This window comes from Lissotriton vulgaris, chromosome 3_1 (genome assembly GCF_964263255.1).
Source record: "Lissotriton vulgaris chromosome 3_1, aLisVul1.2, whole genome shotgun sequence".
Taxonomy (NCBI): Eukaryota; Metazoa; Chordata; class Amphibia; order Caudata; family Salamandridae; genus Lissotriton; species Lissotriton vulgaris.
Window position 1 is genome coordinate 329,990,917 of NC_141689.1, and position 20,851 is coordinate 330,011,767.

General features: G+C 42.8%; 1 protein-coding gene across 1 annotated transcript in view; it reads left to right on the top strand.

Annotated features, from left to right (window-relative positions):
* Positions 1 to 10,844, top strand: part of LOC147726408 (UDP-glycosyltransferase 3A1-like) — a 446,431-nt gene extending 435,587 nt beyond the window's left edge. The window contains exon 7 of the mRNA XM_086960530.1: positions 9,723 to 10,844. Coding sequence (XP_086816656.1) covers positions 9,723 to 9,999 — 277 coding nt within the window. The 3' untranslated portion in view covers positions 10,000 to 10,844. The remainder of the gene's footprint in view (positions 1 to 9,722) is intronic.
* The last annotated feature ends 10,007 nt before the right edge of the window (positions 10,845 to 20,851 follow it).

Consider the following 20,851-nt stretch of genomic DNA (forward strand, 5'->3'; position numbering starts at 1 on the left):
TGGTCCTATGCAATATTGAAACTGGAAAGTTGTGACCGGTAATGTTACATGGCAATGGGTTAACCATTCACTGTATTGTGATTCTGCCACAGTAAAAGGTAACTTGTCTAGTTTTCAATACGCAGCATTGTATATTTGGCTCGCCTTTTTGCCATCGTAATTTGTCTTTCAGTTAGATTGTATGTTGAAAATAGATACGCACTGTTGATAAATGGCTATGGCACATAACCAGATCGAAATGATTGCAGCTTCCAGTTTAATAACATAATAGAACGTAGTTGAGATTATCCATGTTGTTATATGGACTAGTCCTGTTCTAGTATATCAATAGCAGAAGATACAATGTTGCCCAATGAATAAATCTTGATTGTTAATGTAGTCATACGATTGATTGTCAACCATGCTATTTCTAGGTTAATTCTATCTATTTAACGGAGTCTCTCCACAGCTTTGTGTTGATAGATTTTCCAGACTTCATTATAGACAACGTATTATAAACGTTTCTGACGTGGCTTTCGGGGACCTAATAAAAAATCCCTTAGATCCACCACATCTGAGAGTAAGGATAAGTGCTGTTTCACCTGAGACAGTGTTGAGGTTTTTAGCCAATCGAGGCACAATTTCCCAACACTGATGGATGTCAATACCTCCGGATGTTCTCTTTGTACATAACTTGGCTCTGGCCTATGGAAAAGAAACCCTTCGGTTGTACCCTTGAATCTTGACGGACATCTATTTGGGTCTGTGGGCCAAAGAAACCATCCCTTCCAATTGGGACCTGAAGTATTGTAATGAATGATGTCATCTAATGCATCCCCTCCATGTGATGTAAAATTGATATGTGAAGGAATGGGAATCCGAGGTGTGTTCAAATCCTTGTTCTTGGCTATTGCAAGACGAAGTCTGGTGCACCGTTTCATTCAAAAAGATTATCTGTTGTGGGATGAGTTACACTCTAAATAGTGTTTCTGTTCCCTGAAATTGCCAATCCTTTGAACCAAAGACTGATTTTATGTCTATTGTGTCCTTCCATAAGTCGAAACACGGTATACAGACTGTTGAGGAATAAAGGATGCAGAATAGATCTGTTTGGTGTTAGTCAGCATATTTTTCTGTACAGGTGTAGGTGCAACCTTATAATAATATGAGGTCGGGTCAGAAGTGTTAAACACTGACATATAGGATAAATCTCGTGCAAATGTTTTTGCACTACCTTACGGCGGTGTTGGACAATATTCCCATTGGCATTATCTGAAAACATTTCTTTGGATACTGGGTTTGTGTAAGAAGTGATGACCATAATGTTGGTAACTGTACATGCTATCAAAGTCAGATGTGTCCTCTAACATTTCATTGTTTGAAAACGCAGTGAATTGTTCCAAATCAGACAACGTATTATTTACAGTTTCAAAATCCCAATCATCAGAAAATGTACTATAGGTAATGATATAATTTAAAGACATTTTAAATAAATGTGGAATTTTCAAAAGTTCAGTAGGGCCAAATACATCATAATCAACCTTGTCCCAAACTATACCATCAGGAATTGGAACAGCTGTAATATTCACGGAAAACAAGTGTCTTTGTTCATGGTGAGATGATGTATGAGGTTTCTGGATCAAGTTTACATTGGATACTGCAGAGCATTCTGGCAGATATTTACCATTTACGAGTAAGCAAAACACAGTTACTAGGCCAATCTAGAACAGTAAAAATAATATTCCAGTTATGATCCAGAGTTGGCGCCATGGTAATACCAAGTAAGTCTTTTTCAGATAAGTGTAGAAATAACAAATGTTTTGCTTAAGGGAAACTGGAGCTGACTTTGTCTCAGGATTCACTGGGATCAAGAGAGAAGGTATCAACATCGATGAAGTAGCCAGATGCAGTTTGATCTATCTTTGCTAGCTCAGCAGGTTTTGTTGAACTGGCAATTGTCTCTTGTTGAGGCATATTGATGTAGACACCGGTGTTAGGCCGAATTTATATCTGTCTTTCAATTGTCCTTTGAAATTCTGTTTCAAGAGGAACTAGTTCCATTTCATTGTTGGAAATTCCATTATTTGATATGGGTGACTCTTCAAATGTTATGTGTTTTTCTGTCTGAACTTTCTTTATGGTAGCGAGAGGAGAGCGTCAGCTACCCAGGAGCCCACGAGGCCTACTATTCAGTATTGGCCACATAGTGTGGTTTAATCGGATCAAAGGAGAGAAATCTCTTTTCTTTTTTGCTGGCAAGAGGCGCAAGAAGTACAGCACTTGTTCCTTCGACAGCCTGGACATGTACAGGCTTTCTATATGATGGCCCAAATTCTTTCTTGGCCTTAATCTTTTCTCTAAATAGATCTCTGACTTTTGGGATCCAGACAGGTCTTGCCGTGACTGATTTGACTTTCCCAGTGGCAGTGCGTCTTGCACATTGCTTAAAAGTGCCTGGGATGCATTGAGATCCTGTAAAACAGCCAAACGTTTATTGATGTCAAATGGTTTTTTATCCGCCTGTTATACGGAGTGAAATCCCTCAGGAGTTGGCATATTGCCACTTCTGCTGCATCCCTTTCAATGTTAGTTAATATAATCGCTGGTACTTGGGCACAATTTCCTAACAATTTCATCCATAAGTTCAGAGCAGGTTCTGTTCGATACTCATTCTGTATTTGTCTTAATACATCTGGTATTACTGCTAATAACGGGACACCATGAGTTCAGGTATATATTGCAGTGCAAACTGTACCCCAAATGGTGCAATCCTCTATATGGGGAGCTATCCCCATTGGCAAGCAGATTGTTAGCATTCTGTGTTTCCCTTCAGGGCTTGTGTGTGGAAATACTGCCTCTAACTGTGTTATTTTATGAGCTATCCAAAATGGCATTTGCTCACGTCGAGTGGGAATTTTTCCCATAATGGCATGTAGCGCTTGTGGTGTAATTTTTGTTGTAGATCCCTGAATTTGTCCTGTTTGTGTAGCTCTCGTAGGCTGAAGTGTGAGTGTTATCTATCACAAACTGTGTCAGGTTTCTGTAAAGTTTTATTATTTCTTTATGAAGTAGACGTAGGTCTGCTACTGGCATTGAGTCAATGTCTGTATGCGGTGTGTACGCTGCTAAGACTGGCCAAGTGGCTCCATCTCTTCTGAGTGGATCAAGTCTCACTTTTTCTTTTGTGTGTGGGAGGCTGCCTTTAAACCAATTTATGTGCTCTTGGTAGGTGAGCGTAATTTTAATGTCCTCATATGGAGAGTATTTGTTTGGTGGTTCATCCTCAGTGTAAGAATGAAATGTATGTGATTGTGCATCTGCTCATGGGAGTTTATCTCTTGAATAGAATACCTCTCTTCTGTATGATTCGTGAGCCTCAAACACAAATGTGACTGTGCCAACCCTAGCTGAGACTCAATAGTCTGCTAGCTTGAGAGTAAGGGCATTTCTAACATTTTCTTAAATGTTGATTTCCTCTTCTTCTTTTTCCTCCTTCACTGCGGCTGCAGTTTGGGCTGGCACTGCGGTGTTTTCGTCAGCCATTGTTGACAAAGGTTTTCAAGGAAGCTGAGATAAGGTTTTATGCACAAATAGGAGCAATCTGTCCTACGGGGCTTGATAAACCTACAGCCATTACATAGGACATGCCTACCCAGCTGTGGTGGATAGTTCCCTTCCCACTCCAGATGTCTCTCGGGAAATGTGAGTAGGGGGTCACTGAGAACATCACAACTGAACTACTCAGATTTGACCATTAAATAAGTACCAAACAAACCTTGGCGGTGCCATGTAGTGTAGTTCCTATAAACCTATATAGGATCTGTGCGTTTTGACAACATACACTAGGATTGGTGTCCAGACTGATCCTAGACAACCCCACCTGGTATGTTAGCCCGCATACCAGCTAGCTCACAGTGCCACTAGAGACCTCTCTTACCAAGGAGAGAATAGTTCTTGGCAATTTTTGAACATGACAACACTGATCCCTCAGGGTCTTGGAAACGTTTCGCTCAGTTTGTCTCAGAGAGATACACAGAATAAACAGTGGGGACATTTCTCAATAGACATTTATTGAACCAGCATCATTCTAGTCTAAAATAGGTGTGCAGAAATAACCATTAGACAGAAACAGATATAAATCACTAACAGAGTAAAAGGATGGTAGATTTCTACCATTGTGCTAAAACAATGAATACAAGTATATAAAATGCATGACTGTAGTAAATGCGTACTCATGCGATGAGACTCTAACTAGATATACCTAAGTGTACCTAGCATGTATGTATGTGTAGAAGCCAAGAATCCCCCTAGGATAAAGTCCAGCCCATTACCTGAAGTGAGAGAATGTGGAACCCCATCTTGGTCTTGAGATGGATACCCCGCAAGGGATGTCAGACTACTGTGAGCTAGAGTGTCTGCATCCAGCAACATCAGCGTCTCGCGTCAGTGTGTCGGCATGGAAGTCCTTTTCTCCTCTCCCTACCTCAGCAAGATATCCTGTTTATATAACCAATGTGATACCCCCCCGGAGATATACCTTAGTGTGTCAACAATCTTTTCTCCCTACAATGATGAACGGCAATGCACTTCGCACTGCAGCAACAACAAACGGCTGTGACTGCCAAGGCAAAGAACCAGCAAGGACTGTCTGCAACGCCTAACACAGTCTACGCAGTTTGTTTCCAGAGCATTCTAGATTCTATGTTTCCAAGATTTATGGTCAGTCACTCAAACCTACCCCCAGCTGGACACTATGTTCTGCATTGCCCCAGCCAAGGTAACTCAAATCATCTTCCTCCTAGGTGACTTAAGAGGGTTAGTGAGGCAATAAGGGTACTCTTGGGACTATCTGCATGGGGAATTTCACAGCTTATTCTCTGGCATGGAGTTGATATTATCAATAACCTCTGCCCAGCATTTTGTAAGTTTCGGGCAGTGCCAAAGAAAGTGAAGTAGCATGCCTGTACCATTGCAGCACTGCAAGAATTTCTTCGATCTGGTGGTATACATGATTTAAGCCTATCTAGGTTGCGGAAACAATAGAGTGCTATTTTGATGTGTTTCTTTGATGGAGGCTCTCCTCAAAGAGATGCTCACCCTCTAATAGATGGAGGACCATTCCTTTGGTGTAGGAGTACAGCCTAGTTCTCTCTCCAATATAGTGTGGTGAGGCGTTCCACCCATCTCTCCCTCGCAAGTATTAGTATATTTCTGATAGTATTTACTTTTTTTAAGAGCTCAGTGAGACACCTGAAGCCAATTTTGACGATACCTAAGCATCTTTTGTTATGGGATGCCGTAGTCTAATTTTATCTAATGTTTTGAGGGCCTCTGTGTCAGACAAATTCCTTATTAGCTGGCAGGTTTATTTTTGCCACATCGAGATCTCTGATGGTCTAAAGTGCAGAATGCCCACAAAGGGTGTAAATGAGGAAGGGCATGTAGAAAGGCCTGTCTTTATTATCGCTGTACCCCATGCTTCTAGGGTCACCACCATCATCAAATGTAGGCCACATGGTACATGCTGCCTGGTCAACCTAGGGGTCCTCCACAGGAGCACCCCACTGACCGCCTGATCCAGGAAGCACCAGAGTTTTTTTCTCTCTTTTCAGTGCCACTTTACTATGTACCATATTTGAGTGTCTTGGTTATATTTCAGGACATTTGTTAGACCTAGTCCTCCTTCCTCCACCAGTTTGTACATCTTCTTCTTTGCAATAAATGGCTTCTTGCTTGCCCTGGAAAAGTTATTGAGCAGTTTTTTTTATTTCAGCTGAGGTACCACCCGGATGGAGTAGTGGGAATGTCTTGACTACATATTGGAACCTAGGCAGCACAGTCATGAAAGCCCTCCCCGTGCAATGTAAAACAAATTGTTTTAATATAAAATTGATACATTTGCATAGCATTCCCAGATTATGTAACTACATAATTTTGGCATGTATTGCTTCTACTATATGTTGTTGTGTAGTTTGACAAATCAATCATAATAATCTAGGAATTTGGTTGCTTGCAGAACAGATTAGTTGTTTGTCTGATGGTGGAAACGATTCTCAGGGTAAGCCCTGATGCATTTAGGACAGGTGACAACTTGGGGAGAGAGGTTAATTCCACTGCTACAAGTTGGTACCACTGCTCTCTCTTGTGGGTTTGTTTGCTCCCATGAGGTAGCAGCATGGGCTATGTCATATCTATCTCATTCCCTAGTGCCTGGTGATCCAGTCTAGTAGGCAGTATTCTTTCCCCCAACAGATGACACCACTTCCTCCTACACATGGTCTAATGGTCGTCTGTTAAATCTGTGTTTCTCTTCCCTGTACAGAACCATTCAATTCTAGAGTTTGTACATAGTGTACCTGAAGGCCTCCCAGACCTGCCACAGAAATGTAACACTATATCTGCCAGAGGATCAGTGCTGAACAGCCAGGACTCAAGAGTGTTTCAAAATGGAAGTTCAAACTCTATTAGGCAGAGGTCCATAGGCAAGGTGGTCCAAGGTTTCAGAGCCAGATACCGGGTAAAGCAGCCGTCCCATCAGAATCTTCTGATCCTGAGAGCCTCAGTGTCAGGGCTGAGAAAGATCTGAGGGTGCTCCCTGGCAGGTATGGGGAGGCTAGCAATCTCAGCAGAAAGGGAGCTGTATTGTTGACTGCCCTATTCATAATGCAAAGGGTCTTTAACTGCACTCTGTGTTCCACCAGAAGCCAGTGGAGGTCCGTGACAGCTGTGGTGGTAGACTGGTATTTGTGAGTGTTGATCAAAAATAGGGCAGTGGCATTCTGCAGGGTCTGCAGCTTTCTGATGACAAAATGGGATGCACCAAGTTACAGAGCATTACCATGATCAAGGCAAGAAAGCGTGAGGGCCTGGACGATCACTCTTTAAGCTGAGAACGGGAGAAAGTTGGTTGAAAACCTTTCTCAGAAGTCTCAGGATGCATCAACAGGTGACCACAAATTTTTTAGCTTAATGGTCCATCGTGAGTGTGGTTTTCAGCCACATCCCAGGACTTTTTATCGCATTTGTGAGGATAGGAATCTTGCTCAGAATATCGGTTAAGGGACTGTGGAAGGTTGCTGCCAAAATGATTTCCCAGCACCATCACTTCCGTTTTGTCCTCATGTTTTAGTTTGCAATTAGCCACCCAACCGGCTACGTCAGGAAGACAGGGGTTAAGAGATCGATGACTAGAGCTGGGGTCCGTTCTCTCACTTCTAACCTACTTCTCAACAGTTTTGCACAATCTTCCCATGGGCTTGGCTACTGACATTTTCCATGCCATCACAATGGCTCTCTTGGCAAGTAGCATTGTAAAGTCTAGGAATCTATTGCCTGCTTTCTTTGTCCAGGTCTGTCTTTTGCATTGAGCTAAATACTGTTTCACCCAGTGTAGTTCATCATGACAGAACTGTAAAAACGTCAGCCCCAAATATTGAGTCATTGCTTTTATATGCAGAAACAATTCTTAAACTTAACTCTTTATCACTGTGAGCCAACATTTTAAATATTGATCAACTGTACAGATTAGCAGAATGATCACAGAATCCCAGGCTGCAAAAACTAAAGTAGGGTGTTTGTAATTGTTAAAGAGCACATAATTATCAGCATTAGGTAGTAAGTCCATGTCCATCTGACACAATGTGATTCACATATTACAATGGAAGAAATTCCTGGGATATCATTAAATATGCATGGCAAGTTAGCAACTCCTTACTTTATTACATAAGTTTGGTCCATACTATTAGTTAGGAAGTGCCACGCCAACTCTTTAAAATGGGAAGAACCGATTGTAAGTTTAAATTGACTGTCTTTTCAGTTCTTTCCTGGACAACCTAACTGTAGTGCGCTCATACTTATCCATCAAATTTCCAAAGGCACTACTGGTCCAACGCTGTAGAAGTCTGAGTGCTGCCTTCATCGCTTTGTATTTTCAATGCATGTACTGACAAGTGAAAGGTAGCAGCACCTTAGATGCAGCTCAACAACCCGGGCTTTGCAGATTACCTTGCCCTACTCTCCCATACTCATCTGTAGATGCAGATGCAAGAGAAGACCAACAATAAAGCAGCCACATCAGCACGACTTGGCGTCAGCACCCACAGGGTAAAAACCAAGATCCTGAAGACAAATACCGCCCGCACAACTGCAGTCACTCTTGCAGGTGATGCACTGGAAGAGATTGAGGCCTTCACCTACCTGGCAGGGTCATTGACAGCCAAGACGGCACAGACACCGACACCAAGGCAAGAATAGGCAAAGCAAGGGCTGCCTTCATTCAGCTGAAGAAGATCTGGAGTTCCAAGGACCTAACACTGCAAACTAAGATCATGCTTTATAACACCAACGTAAATATGGTCCTTCTATATGGAGCAGTAACTTGGAGGACAATAATGACCACTACCAACAACATTCAGACCTTCATCAACACCTGTCTGAGGAAAATCCTCCAAATCCACTGCCAAACACCAACAGCAAAAGCAACCTATGGCAGCAGACTTTTCAACTCCTTGCTCGTGTAGAACTCATGAAAAGACGCTGACAATGATAAGTCACACCCTCCGCAAGCCCACATCAAACACCATCAAGCAAGCCCTGACCTGTAACGCTCTAGAAAAAAAGAAAAAGAGGAAGGCCGATAAACACCTGTCGATGAGACCTCAAGGCTGACTGCAAAAAGATGGGTTACACCCGAGTCGGATTGAAAGAAAGGCCCAGGACAGAGATGGCTAGAGAGGACTGGTTGATGATGTATACCCCAGTAGAGGTAGTAGGCATATGTAAGTAAATAGGTACCTTGAGCTTTACTGCAGCAAGCAGGAGTCCTTTTCAGAAAGGCACCAGACAGAAATAGAGATGAATTCTCATGTTGAATCCTTGTTGCAAGCTAGGTTCTCAGTAGTTAAGCCATGAGTCTAGCCTTCTACACAGATCCTGTGAAATATCAACAATCTGTGATCAAATGATGTGCATGAAAATTACCATCAACTTCAAGGTAACGTTAATATGTGCATGCTTTAAAAAATGCACAAAATGCATTTTTCAAAGTGCCATGTACCTTTACATGTGCACACTTACCTTTTTTGTACGGTGCCTCAGGGGGGCCTTAGGCCCACTGGCACCCTTGGATGTGCATTCACTATTTGCGATTACCAATTTGGTAATCGCAATCAGCTAATGCAATACCTTTCATTCCTATGGGCCTGTAAGCCCATAGGAATTAATGGAGTCACATTACCTAATATCGATTGGAAATTTACGAACCGCTAATAAGTAATGTTAAGGAATCGTAAAAGTTTTTGCGATTCTTAGATGCATAGCATTTTGCGATTCCCAAATAGAGAATCAGTAAAATGGGCTATTTGCGAATCGCAAAATGCGGGCTTGATGCATGTGCCCCTAAAGGAATATAGATTAGGATGTAGCTTCGAACATGTGAGGGTATTACTAATGCATACAAGAGCTTTCTGGACTCATTTTCTCAGAGTTCTATCAGGCCAATTTTGTTGCTGCTGTGGCAACAAACAAACCAATTTGCTCAGACATTTTCCAAGACAAAGCAGCATTTCTCAAATGTTCTTCACTGCAAACTGAAGTGAATAAACCACATCTGTTATTGCTGTTCTGAACTCAAGGCTTAATGTTTTTAGATGGTACAATAAATAATGATAGTATAACTTTTTTTAGATATACTGAAAGCAAGTTTTTCAAAAAGTGGAGTGAAACTGTGTATTTTTTTCTTTCAGTTACAAGTTAGCGGCCACAGCCCAGAGTAAAATCCACCGATCTGAGCCCCTTCCACCTGACCAGAAGTTAGTTCGATGGATAGAACACATCATCGCGTCAAAGGGAGGCGCTCACCTGCGCCCATACAGCTCCCAACAACCGTGGTACCAGCAGTACTTGTTAGATGTAACCGCCTTCCTATTTGCATCTTCAGCTGTGGTTATCTACATTTGTGTTAAGCTGCTGAGAACTGTTCTTTCAAAGCTGCTTCAACAAGATAAGCTAAAAAAGCCCTGATATGATGTTGTTTTAAAATGTGAGCCTACATTTTAGGTTATGCTATCAGTTTACAGTAGATCATTGTAAAAAATTAATAGTATGTTATACACACAAATATACTGAGTATAATTGAACAGTTAATTATCTGCTGATTTTGCTTTTTAATTTGACTTCTTTGCTGCATTGTGTTACTTTACCCTAGTGAGGCGTTCCAAGGGTGGTGTGTGTGTGCGTGTCTGTTCAAACGCAACACCCATGGATTTTGATGCATTCCCAGATTTACCATTCCTGTTAGACCAAGGAATACGCCAAAATCCTACTCCTTCCCAGGGGAGGTGTAACAAAGAGAAATATGTTTTTTTCCTCTTTGTATGTGTGGTGCATTCTGCAGCACACATCGAAAGAGGGAAAAGCCCCAGGGAATTGTTTTTGTGCATGAAGGTGTCACTTGTGCTGTTGTGCACCTGAGTGGTTCCAGAGCCTTGCGGTCATATTCAGGAGGATCTAGTTCAAACAAAGTGGCAAAGTGCAAGCCCAAGACATTCTTCAAAATATGGTATAATATAATGGCTAATTACAGAGGGTTGTGAATTTTAAATCACATTAAGGTAGTAGTTTAAGCTACCATTTTACATGGGCACTCAATTGCTACTTAAGCATTTTATTAGAATATACCACATGCCACACCTTGGAACGCCTGAGGAGGGCTGAAATGTACCTTTGCTCAATTTTAATATCATGTTCTATTTAATTACTGGCCACAATCGCCGGCTAGAATGGCAGACACATTGTACTTAATTAACCGTGCATAGTACTACTTGTTTTCCGCAACAAAACTTAATAAAAATAATTTTAAAAAATAATATACCACTAGTCGTATTTAATTGACCACCAGGAACCCAATAAAATGTATTACATGGAATCAGATTATGAAAATCAAAAGTAACTGGCAGTACAATGAAGTACGCAAATAAGTTGAAGATGATACTTTGCCATCTCAATGAAATGTCCTTCTGTTAAAAAATGCAATGACATTTATCAGACACAGTCACACATGGAATTTCGCACATGATGTAAAGGAGTTGTAGTGAAACAAGTGCTCCACAAAGTACTGTGCTGGAAAAATAAAACTTAACGAACCTGGGCTTCAGCACAGCCCAGCTCAAAGATATTTTTTAAGCAACATTTGTTATTTTATGGAACATTTCTTTGCCGCCTAGACATGGAGAAAAGGAGATGTTCTGTTTTTGAACCTCTTGATGCCCTTTTTAATAAGAAAAATAATCACAGATCTGCGGTCCTCAAAGCAGTTAATATTGGGAAAGTGATAATAAAACAAGAAGAGAAGGCAGTCCAATGCTGCACCGCCTGAAGTAGTCTCTACAATAGACAGAAAGCATTTCCCACCTCAATGGCCAGTTGCACATTGACCACATTTGGTCATCCACAATTGTTTATGTTACCTCTCTATTTCTTGTGGGAAAATGATAATGCTGCCCCCCTTTCCAAAGGCCTGCTTTGAGACACCTTAGATGGTCTTTGAAAACCACCAGTCTCTCTCAGAGGTCTTCAAAGACACCAACTGGCACATAGGAAACGCAAAAAATGCCCAGAGATTCATCTAACCATCAGAAGTTCTTAGATGTCTATAAAACATGCTAAGCTGGACCCCCAACATCCCACGATACTTAGGCTTACAGAGAATTATCATGTACTCTAATGATACCAGAAAGATTTTGAAAGCCCTTTCTCTGGCACTAGTAATGTCTATCCAATTCTCAAACACCTCTGGCCTGTCCACATGAATTTCGTCTCTGGTCCAGCTCTTAGAGGCCTTCATTATAACCACAGAGACCATAAAACTTTTCCAACATTCAAGTACCCCATTTGGAATTTAGATATGTCATCCAACCCACAGTCAGACACCACCAGCAAGTTATTACACGTCACCAGATCCTCAGAAACTCTTAGCATACCTTCAAACACAGATAGCAGGTCCACAAAGACACTCTGTTGGCACTCTAACAACCTAGTTGATCAATGTATACCTCAATCCTCCTTCCAACCACCTTTAACTTGGCTCATAGATAATACTAGAGACCATAAACAGAGCAATGCCATCTCTCAGTAAGCAACCCAATCGATGCATATAAAAGCAGCCTGTTCAAGGATGCTTCAAAATAGGTGCAAAAAGTGAGAAAAGTGCTGATGTGATGTGTTCTCTAAAAATGAGCCCGCTTTTTTAGTAGGAATCAGACATTCTTGTGCCATAAGACTCCTTAAGGACTTTTTTTAGGCGTGTAGAATACAATGATACCATCATAGAATAGTGGCTAGTCCTCTTATATAAGTGCTCAACAATCCTAATTCTAGCCTTAGTGCTTCTATCGAAACCATAGACTTTAAAGTGCAAATAATGCAAAGAATCTTTCCCTTCATCATGAAGTGCCTATGATTAATATTTATTGTCTCTATAACATATAAAAAGGTTGACAGTCTCGTCATTTTGTATGCTGTTACGAGATTATTAAAGTGTCTGTAATAATTCTTTCAAGATAAGATTACGGCTTTACTACTTCTATGACAGAATTATTATAGAGCCACGACTACTTTGTACTGGTCGGGCACCCCTTTGAACGAAACCTCATGACCTTGGTTTTATTTATATTAACCTTCAGACACTGGGCATCTGAGAAAGATGACAAGATATTGAGGTGTTACTGTAGGTTTTAGGGAGTCAGGTCTAGCAGAGCAATATTGTCAGCATAAAAGAGTGTCCCTAAAGAATAGGAGCCTAATTTTAGGGCAGCACCAGAAACCGTACTCAACACATAGGACAGATCCGCCATATGCAGAGAAAAAAGCAGGGGCACCCGCAATCAAACCCTGCTGCAAACCATTTATGGTTGGAATTTTCAGAGTCGTACCCCACCTGCCTCCTAACATAACATGACATCAGGTAGATGTGTGAAGAGCAATAATGTGTTTTAGAAGGCCCCCTGGTATTCCCATGGCACTCAACGTTTTCCAAAGGTTCTGTCTGTCTAGGCAACCAAGAGCAGTTGAAAAATGTATGTCGGCCACATAGACAGGCTGAGTTACTGTTATATTATCCTAAGTCGAATGTCCAGCTCTAAACCCAGCCTGTTCCAATGGTATAATATTTTTTCCTCCACCCGTTCTATGAGATTAGATAAGACATTTAATAAAAATCTTTTTTGTGGCTTCCAACAGAGCAATCTGCCTACAATTGCGTGATGCGGGGAAGGGAAACTGTAGGGCATATTATCAAGGGGGATTATCTCCGCTTTTTTGGATTTAAAAGCCAAGAAAGTGGAGATAAAATTATCTCCCTATTACCAAGCTGTCGCTAACACCAGTTAGTGACAGCTAATAGGAGATAGCGACCATCTTGGGCCCCGCTTTGCATGTCAGTGATATTTATCACTAATGACATGCAAAGTGGGCGTGCCAAGATGTTAGCGACTGGAAACAGTCCCTAACATCGCTATCTCCTATTACCAACTTTTGGAGATATTCGCGCTAAGCGCGAATACCTCCAAAAGCTAACACCTGCCCTGAGCAGTTCTTAGCCATGTTATCCAATGGGAGGTGGATAACATGGCTAAGAGCATTTGCTCGATAATGCATGAATATCGCTGACTTTTCAGCGATATTCATGCATTGCGGCCGTTTTTTATCGCATTTGCGATAAACCTTGCTAATAGCAAGGTTTATCTGCGATAAAAATCGCCGATGTGCGGCGATAATTTTTGTCTCTAAACAAGTTAGAGACAGAAATTATCGCTAGTTGTTGGTAATATGCCCCTGTGTGTCCTCAATTGATAACGATCTGTCAGAAAAATGCCAAATATAGAAGGAGTGTTTAAGTTAATAAGGTAATGATGCCCTCATATTAAGAAGAAGGGGTGTTAAAACCATATCTGAATCGAGAGATCCAACTTTGAGTGGCCGGATGCCAAGAGAACGGCAGGAGCCTGAAGGACGAGCCTTGGACATGTGCGCCTTCAAGAGCAGTCGGGTACAAACGCACACACCAGCATGTAAATGCGTTCGATGATGGTGCATTGAGATAAAGGAAGGACTAGGCGCTGGAGCCCTGGGAAGGGTAGAGTGTGGCCGAGTGCGATTGGCAGTATACCAGGCCTGGCAAAGAGTAACAAAAGGAGTGAGAAAAGATAGAAATAAAGTAAACAAGTTGCAACAGTGGAATTATGTGTATAGCAATTATGTGTTATTGAGTGTACTGGAACTTTGTGGGGTGGGATTGAGCGTTATGGAGTGTAACAATGTGGAATTGTATTTTGTGTTGTGGAGTCATATGTGGTGAACAGCCACGGCTCGTGTAGGGCGTGCCACCGGGCAGTGACGTAGGGCGGGAGGGGGTGTAAAATGCAGGGAAACTGATGATTTCAGGTAAGTAACGAAAAAAAACTGAATTTCGTTGCGCATGCTGCATTGCATTCGGCCATGTAGCGCGCGCAACAAATTCGGTTTTTTTTTCCGTTACCTGCAATCGTCCGTTTCCCGCATTTTACAACCCCCCAACCTGCCCCTCCCCCGCCCCACGTCACCGCCCTGTGGCACTCCCTACACGGGCCGTAGCTAGTACTGATGTATAATTATGTTGTGTGCTGTTGAATTTTGTTGGCACGATGTGGAATACTGTGGTGAGGATTGGATGTACATGGTGTGTTGTGTAATTGTGTTGATTTGAATTATGTGGTTTGGTGTTGAATTATGTTGTGTGGATTGGAAATTTGAGAAGTTGTATTGTGTGGTGTCGAAAAATGTGTACAGCTTTGCCTTTTTGGTAGCACACGAAAACAAATTGGCAGGAGCTAATGTTAATCCTAAGGCACCACTAGCATCCGATGATCAGGAACCGTCTGCAGCATAACCTGCATATTAACAATTTTTTTTAACCCAAATGGATCAACATTGTCTAAAGCATAGCGATGTGTGCCTTGACAGCCAAAGGTTCTTCTCAAAGGTAGATGAGCTCTCTTGTGGGGGAGGGGAAGTGACCACAAAACTGAGTAAAATGAGGCTGTCCCAAGATCTGTAAACTGTAAAGTGACAGTAGGAATTATTACAAGGAGACAGCCTTTAATACCCTAGGACTGAAGTATCAAAATAGATGAGCCATGTCTGCCACAGTAAGAGTACAGTCCCTGCCAATGACTTCCAAAAGTAGGCCGCTGCGTAGCGAAAGAGGATGCAAAGAACGCAGCCCAGTGGGTCAAGTGCCTATTGTGGGTATATTTGTGAATCCTTCAAGGTATGAATCCCTAGTTTTTATGAGCCAGTAAATGACAAATACATGTATCCGTGATCGATGCAATGCTGGTAGCCAATGTTCATAAATCAAAGATTCCATTAACTTTGTGTCTCTCCCACCTACATGGAAGGTCTAATGGAGGGGCGCAGGAATGAAGCAACAAGCTGCACACAAAGAAAGCCTCTTGGAAGCAAGCATTCACAGTGCGAGTTAAATTGTCAAAGATCACACATTGAACATGCTTATAGATGCTTAACTCTTTGTTTTCCAAAATAATTTTATAATTTGAAACTCTTTTGTGATTTACTTGGCAGGAAGAAAACGCATTCTGAAAAAGAAGTGTGTTTGTAAAATATATACATTACAAAACAAACCGTGAAAGCGCCTATATGTTTAGGATCTTTTTTTTTATAATTCTTTTTATTGAAATAAAACATCAGGAAAAAGACTCAATACAGAGAATCATTCAAAATTGCAGACTCTACATCAGGGCTTACAGGATACTCAACAAATACAACTGAAAAGGAACTTTGTGGGGAGGGGGGGGGGGGGGGGTCATCTAGAGCAGAATTTCTGGGTGGTGTGCAAATCTCTACGCTGGGGCAATTCCAGGGTCCCCAGACCAGCGACCACTTCTTGGGGCATCGTCTTGCAAGATACACTGTTTTTTCCCTAAAAACATGCACCAATCTAAATTGATTTCCCATGTGTCCAGGGTGGGCGATTGCACAGCCCCCCACAATTGAGCGATATTTCTTTTGACCAACATAAAACTTAGTGTAGCCCATTGTGTCTAAGAAGTGTTTAAGTCAGAAGGTTCCCATATATTCAAGAGGCACCTCCTTGCCTCCAGGGACAGGGAGACCCCCAATACCTTGCTAATCGGACATGCAAGTTGTGCCAGTAAGTGGTAATATGTGTACACTCCCAGATGGTATGCATACATGCACATGTGAGACCACATTGTCATTTGCAAAGCCCTGTGTCTGACAATCCCATGTGTACCAGTCGAGTTCCTGTGATATAGATCCTATGTAGAATCTTAAGCTGGACTAATTTCAGGCGAGCTGGGATTGCAACCTCCCTGGGGGATGACACCGCTGTCTGCAAATCTTCGTCGTTAAGCTCTATCCCATCCTGCACCCACTTGTCTCTCAACGCCTGAAGGGGATTTGCCATATGGTTAATTAGCTTTTTATAAATTAATGAGATTGTCTTTTCGGGAAGGTGACCATCAAGTATTCTATCCTCTAACGGAGAGGCCTCCGGGGGCTCGATGCCACTGGGCAAAGTGGAGAGAAGCGAGTGTCGAACCTGCACATAGCGGAAATACTCTGTATTTGTTAGTTCATATTCCTTCTGCATTTCCTCGAAGGATTTAACCCTCCCCTTCCCCCACAGATCCCCGACAGTGGAAATTCCTTTAAGGTCCCACTTGTCGAAACCTTTCGTCATCCAGAGGTTGCCAAGTGTCTCGGAGTCCCAAAGCGGGGTGGCCAAAGTTAGTTTGTGTCGCCATCCCTGAGAACCCGTGGCATCATGCCAAACCTGAACTGCGTGTTTTGTTGGTCCTGTTAATTCCAGTTTCTTTGGCCAGGAATACAGAGCCCTACTATATTTACCTCCTGGGAGGATCCACCTATCCATGGCGTAGCCCGGGTATTCCACGCGTATGTACCATGGTTGATTGCGGCCAGCTGGGAGGCCCAATAGTACCTCCTAATATCCGGGTGACTAATGCCCCCATCATACCAACTGAGTGTTAGTTTTTTTAGTGCAATTTGGGGCCTGCCGTCCTACAGTATACTCCTCTGAAGGCTCTCAATCTCACAGAAATAGCTGGCAGGCAAAACATCCAAGGTATTCTGCAAGGCATAGAGAAATCGAGGCAGGGCCATCATTTTAAAGAGGGCCGCCCTCCCTAGCAGCGAAATAGGAAGGTTCCTCCAGCTGGCAATGTCACTCTTGAGCCTATGCAGAGGGAGAAGAAGATTCCGAGCATACCTAACTGAGGGATCCAGTGAGATGAAAACTCCCAAATACTTGAACCCCTCAGTGTTAACCTGTACAGGGCAGTTTCGTGGGGGGACTGGGGGATCTCCCAGTTGATTGAGAGTCCCGAATTTTTCCCAAAAGAGGTCAGGACATCCAAAACCACAATAAGGGACTTCTGGGGGAAGTCAAATAAAGCAGTATATTGTCTGCATACAGTGATATGCGATCCTCCCATCCAGGGGACCACCGCATCCATGTGATTGATGGTTCAAGGCAGCAAGAGGTTCCAAGGCTAAAGAAAAGAGAAGGGGGCCAGCGGGCAACCCTGACGGGTGCCCTGACCAAGTGAAAACGGGGTTGAGACTCTGTTGTTTACCACCACTTGGGCAAGCGGTTCTGAGTATAGCAGACGCACCCATCTGATGAATTCAGGACCGAATCCAAACTTGGCAAGAACAGCCCACAAATAGGGCCATTCAATCGTATCAAATGGCATTGTTGCATCTAGCGATGTGATTATGGCTGGCTCCCACAGAGTGTGGACTCTATCGATCAGCCCGTTCAGTCTGCGCAAGTTTAGGTCAGTGTTTCTATGTGGCATGAAGCAAGATTGATCGGGGTGTACGAGGCCGCTGATCACCTTCCCCAGTCGGCTCGCCAGGAGCTTGGCTAAGATCTTCAGCTCAGCATTTAAGAGAGATAGGTCTATACAAGGCACATTCCGTTCTAGTCTTTCCTTCCTTGTGGATCGCGACCACGGTAGCTATTCTCTGTTCCCTTGGTAGTATTCCCTTGTCTCTGGATTCCCAAACATCGCTTTCAAGTAGGGTGCAAGTTTTTCCGGCCTGAGTTTGTAGAGCTCGATAGGAAGCCCATTGGGGCCAGTGTCTTCCCAGAATTTAACGAACGGATTGCTTGGGCAATTTCGTCAATAGTTTATGTTTATGTTTATGTTTCTTGCAATTATTATAGCGCACAACTACCCAGGGGTGTCTTGGCGCTCAGTATACAGAAAGTTTACTGTGGTGAATTTTAATGTGAGAATAACCAAGTTTTCAATTTCTTCCTGAAGCTGATAAGCGTAGGGGTCGTTTTGATGTGAAGGGGAAGTGCGTTCCAAAGTCTAGCTGTGGAGATTGTGAAGCATCTGTTGCCCCAGTTTGCTTTTTTTGTTCGTTGAACTTTGAGCAGACAAGCTGAGGAGGAACATAGAGTTCTAGGATTTTCAAGAGGGCAGAGGGCGTTTTTTAGAAACTGTGGGCCTAGGTTGTTAGTGGCTTTATAGGCAATGCACAGTGCCTTAAACTTTGTGCGATTCCTTACTGGGAGCCAGTGCAGTTGTTTGATATACGGAGAGATGGAAGTGAACTTAGGAATGCCCAATAAGATTCTAGCTGAGGCATTCTGAACTGACTGTAGCCTGTTAAGGACTTTATCCTGGGCGTTCAAAAAAAGGGCATTACAATGGTCAGTTTTGGCAAAAACCAAAGTGTAATTAGGGTTTTGCCGGCTGAGGTGGGAAGGTAGGGCAAAAGTTTTTTGATTTTTTTCAAGGTAAAAAAGGATGAGGAGACCACGGAGTTGACATGATGATGGAACGTCAATTTATTGTCAAACGTAACTCCCAGATTACGGACCTTGGTGACAGGTTCTGGTGGAGATCCCATCTCAGTAGGCCCCCATAGGGGGGACCACGTGGGTTCCAGTTTCCCGAATGTCATCACTTCTGTCTTGTCAGAGTTTAATTTAAGACAGCTTGATGACATCCAGGAACTGATTGCCAGCATTCCATTTTGAAAATTTGCGGCAACTGTGGCTCCGTCATTATGTACGGAAAGCACCAATTGGGTGTCATCGGCGTCGGTCGTAAGTGAGATACTGTATGATTTTATGACTCTCGCTCAGTCCGAAACATAAATGTTAAATAGTGTCGGACTTAGCGAGGAGCCCTGTGGTACTCCGCAAGGGAGGGTGAAAGTATGGGAGGTGAAAGGACCCATTTTTACTGTCTGTGAACGGTTAGCTAAGAAGGAGGCGAGCAGTTCTTTAGCCTTGTTCTGAATACCTATAGCTGAGACACGGTCGATCAAGGTGCCATGATCGACCGTGTCAAAGGATGCGGAGAGATCCAACAGTATTAATACTGCTGCTCCTCCTTTGTCCAGTGTCATCCTTATTTCTTCTGCCGCTTTTATTAAAGCAGTTTCGGTTCAATGCCCCTGTCTAAACCCAAATTGGGTTTCATCCAGTAGGTTATTATTATCTATGAATTTGGACAGTTGAATATTCGTGATTTTTTTCAAATATTTGAGCTGGGAAGGGGAAACATGCGATAGGTCGATAGCTAGCTGGGAGAAGGGGGTCCAGAGTGGGTTTCTTTAAGAGTGGTTTAATGATGGCCTCTTTCCAGACTGAAGGATATAATCCAGTGGTGAACATGGCATTGCATATGTTCGTCAATGAGGGGCATATGGCTTCTGGAATGAGATTGAGAATAGCAGGAGGGCATGGGTCTAAGGGTGATCCTGATTTTGTGCCAGAAATTAATCGTCGAACTTGTTCCTCGGTGGTCGCCTCTAAGAGCGAAAGAGTAGGGGCATTGGTAGGCAGAGGTTGATTGGTAATCATGGCGGGGGAAGATTTAATGGTGAAAGCTGGAAAAATAGAAGTGACTTTGTCTTCAAAGAAATTGGCAAGGGAGTTGCAAAGGGCTTGAGATACGTCGGGGCGAGGGACCGGGGGATTGGCAAGATGAGTAACTACTTGGAACAGTTCTCTTGCAGAGTTTTTTGCCTGATTGATTTGGGAGGTGTAGTAACTCGTTTTTTCATCGGTGATGAGAGAATTGTATTTGGAGAGGGCGCATTTATAAGAGATTTTAACAGTGGGGTTGTAGTAGCGGCGCCAATGTCGTTCCAAATTTCTACAGTATTGTTTCTGAAGACGTAGGGATTCTGTAAACCAAGGTGCGGAGGGGAGCTTTCTGCTGCGCTGGGAGGTTTTTAAAGGAGCTAGTTTATGACAAGCAATTTCTAGGCTATTGAGGTAATTACTAGAGGCTAAAGATGGGTCCGGATCCGTCGTGTTGTTGTTGTCGGACAGCATGGAGGCGAGATGAGAAGTATTGATATTTTTCCAATCTCTGAAGGAGATGGGAGAGGATGACGCGGTGGAAGATGGAGGGGACTTAAGTTTGATGGAGAAGCAAACTGCTGAATGATCCGTCTATATAAGAGGAATCACATTTAAGTTCAAGATATGCGGATTGCTGGTAAATATTCCATCTAGAGTATGGCCGGCCTTGTGTGTTGGCTGATTGACAATTTGCTGAAGGCCGGCTGCTAGTAGATCGTTAATTAGCACAATGGTATCAGGGTCACCAATGGATTCTAGATGGAAATTGAAGTCTCCCAGTATGGTAAAATGTGGGGCTCCTGCAGTTATCTCTATTAAGTTGTTAAGGTTGATTAGGAATTTGGCTCCAGATTCAGGCGGGCGGTAGATTAAGCTGCCTATGAATGATTGGTTGTCAGAGAGGCAGATGGAAAAGGAAAAGGCTTCACAGTCATTATA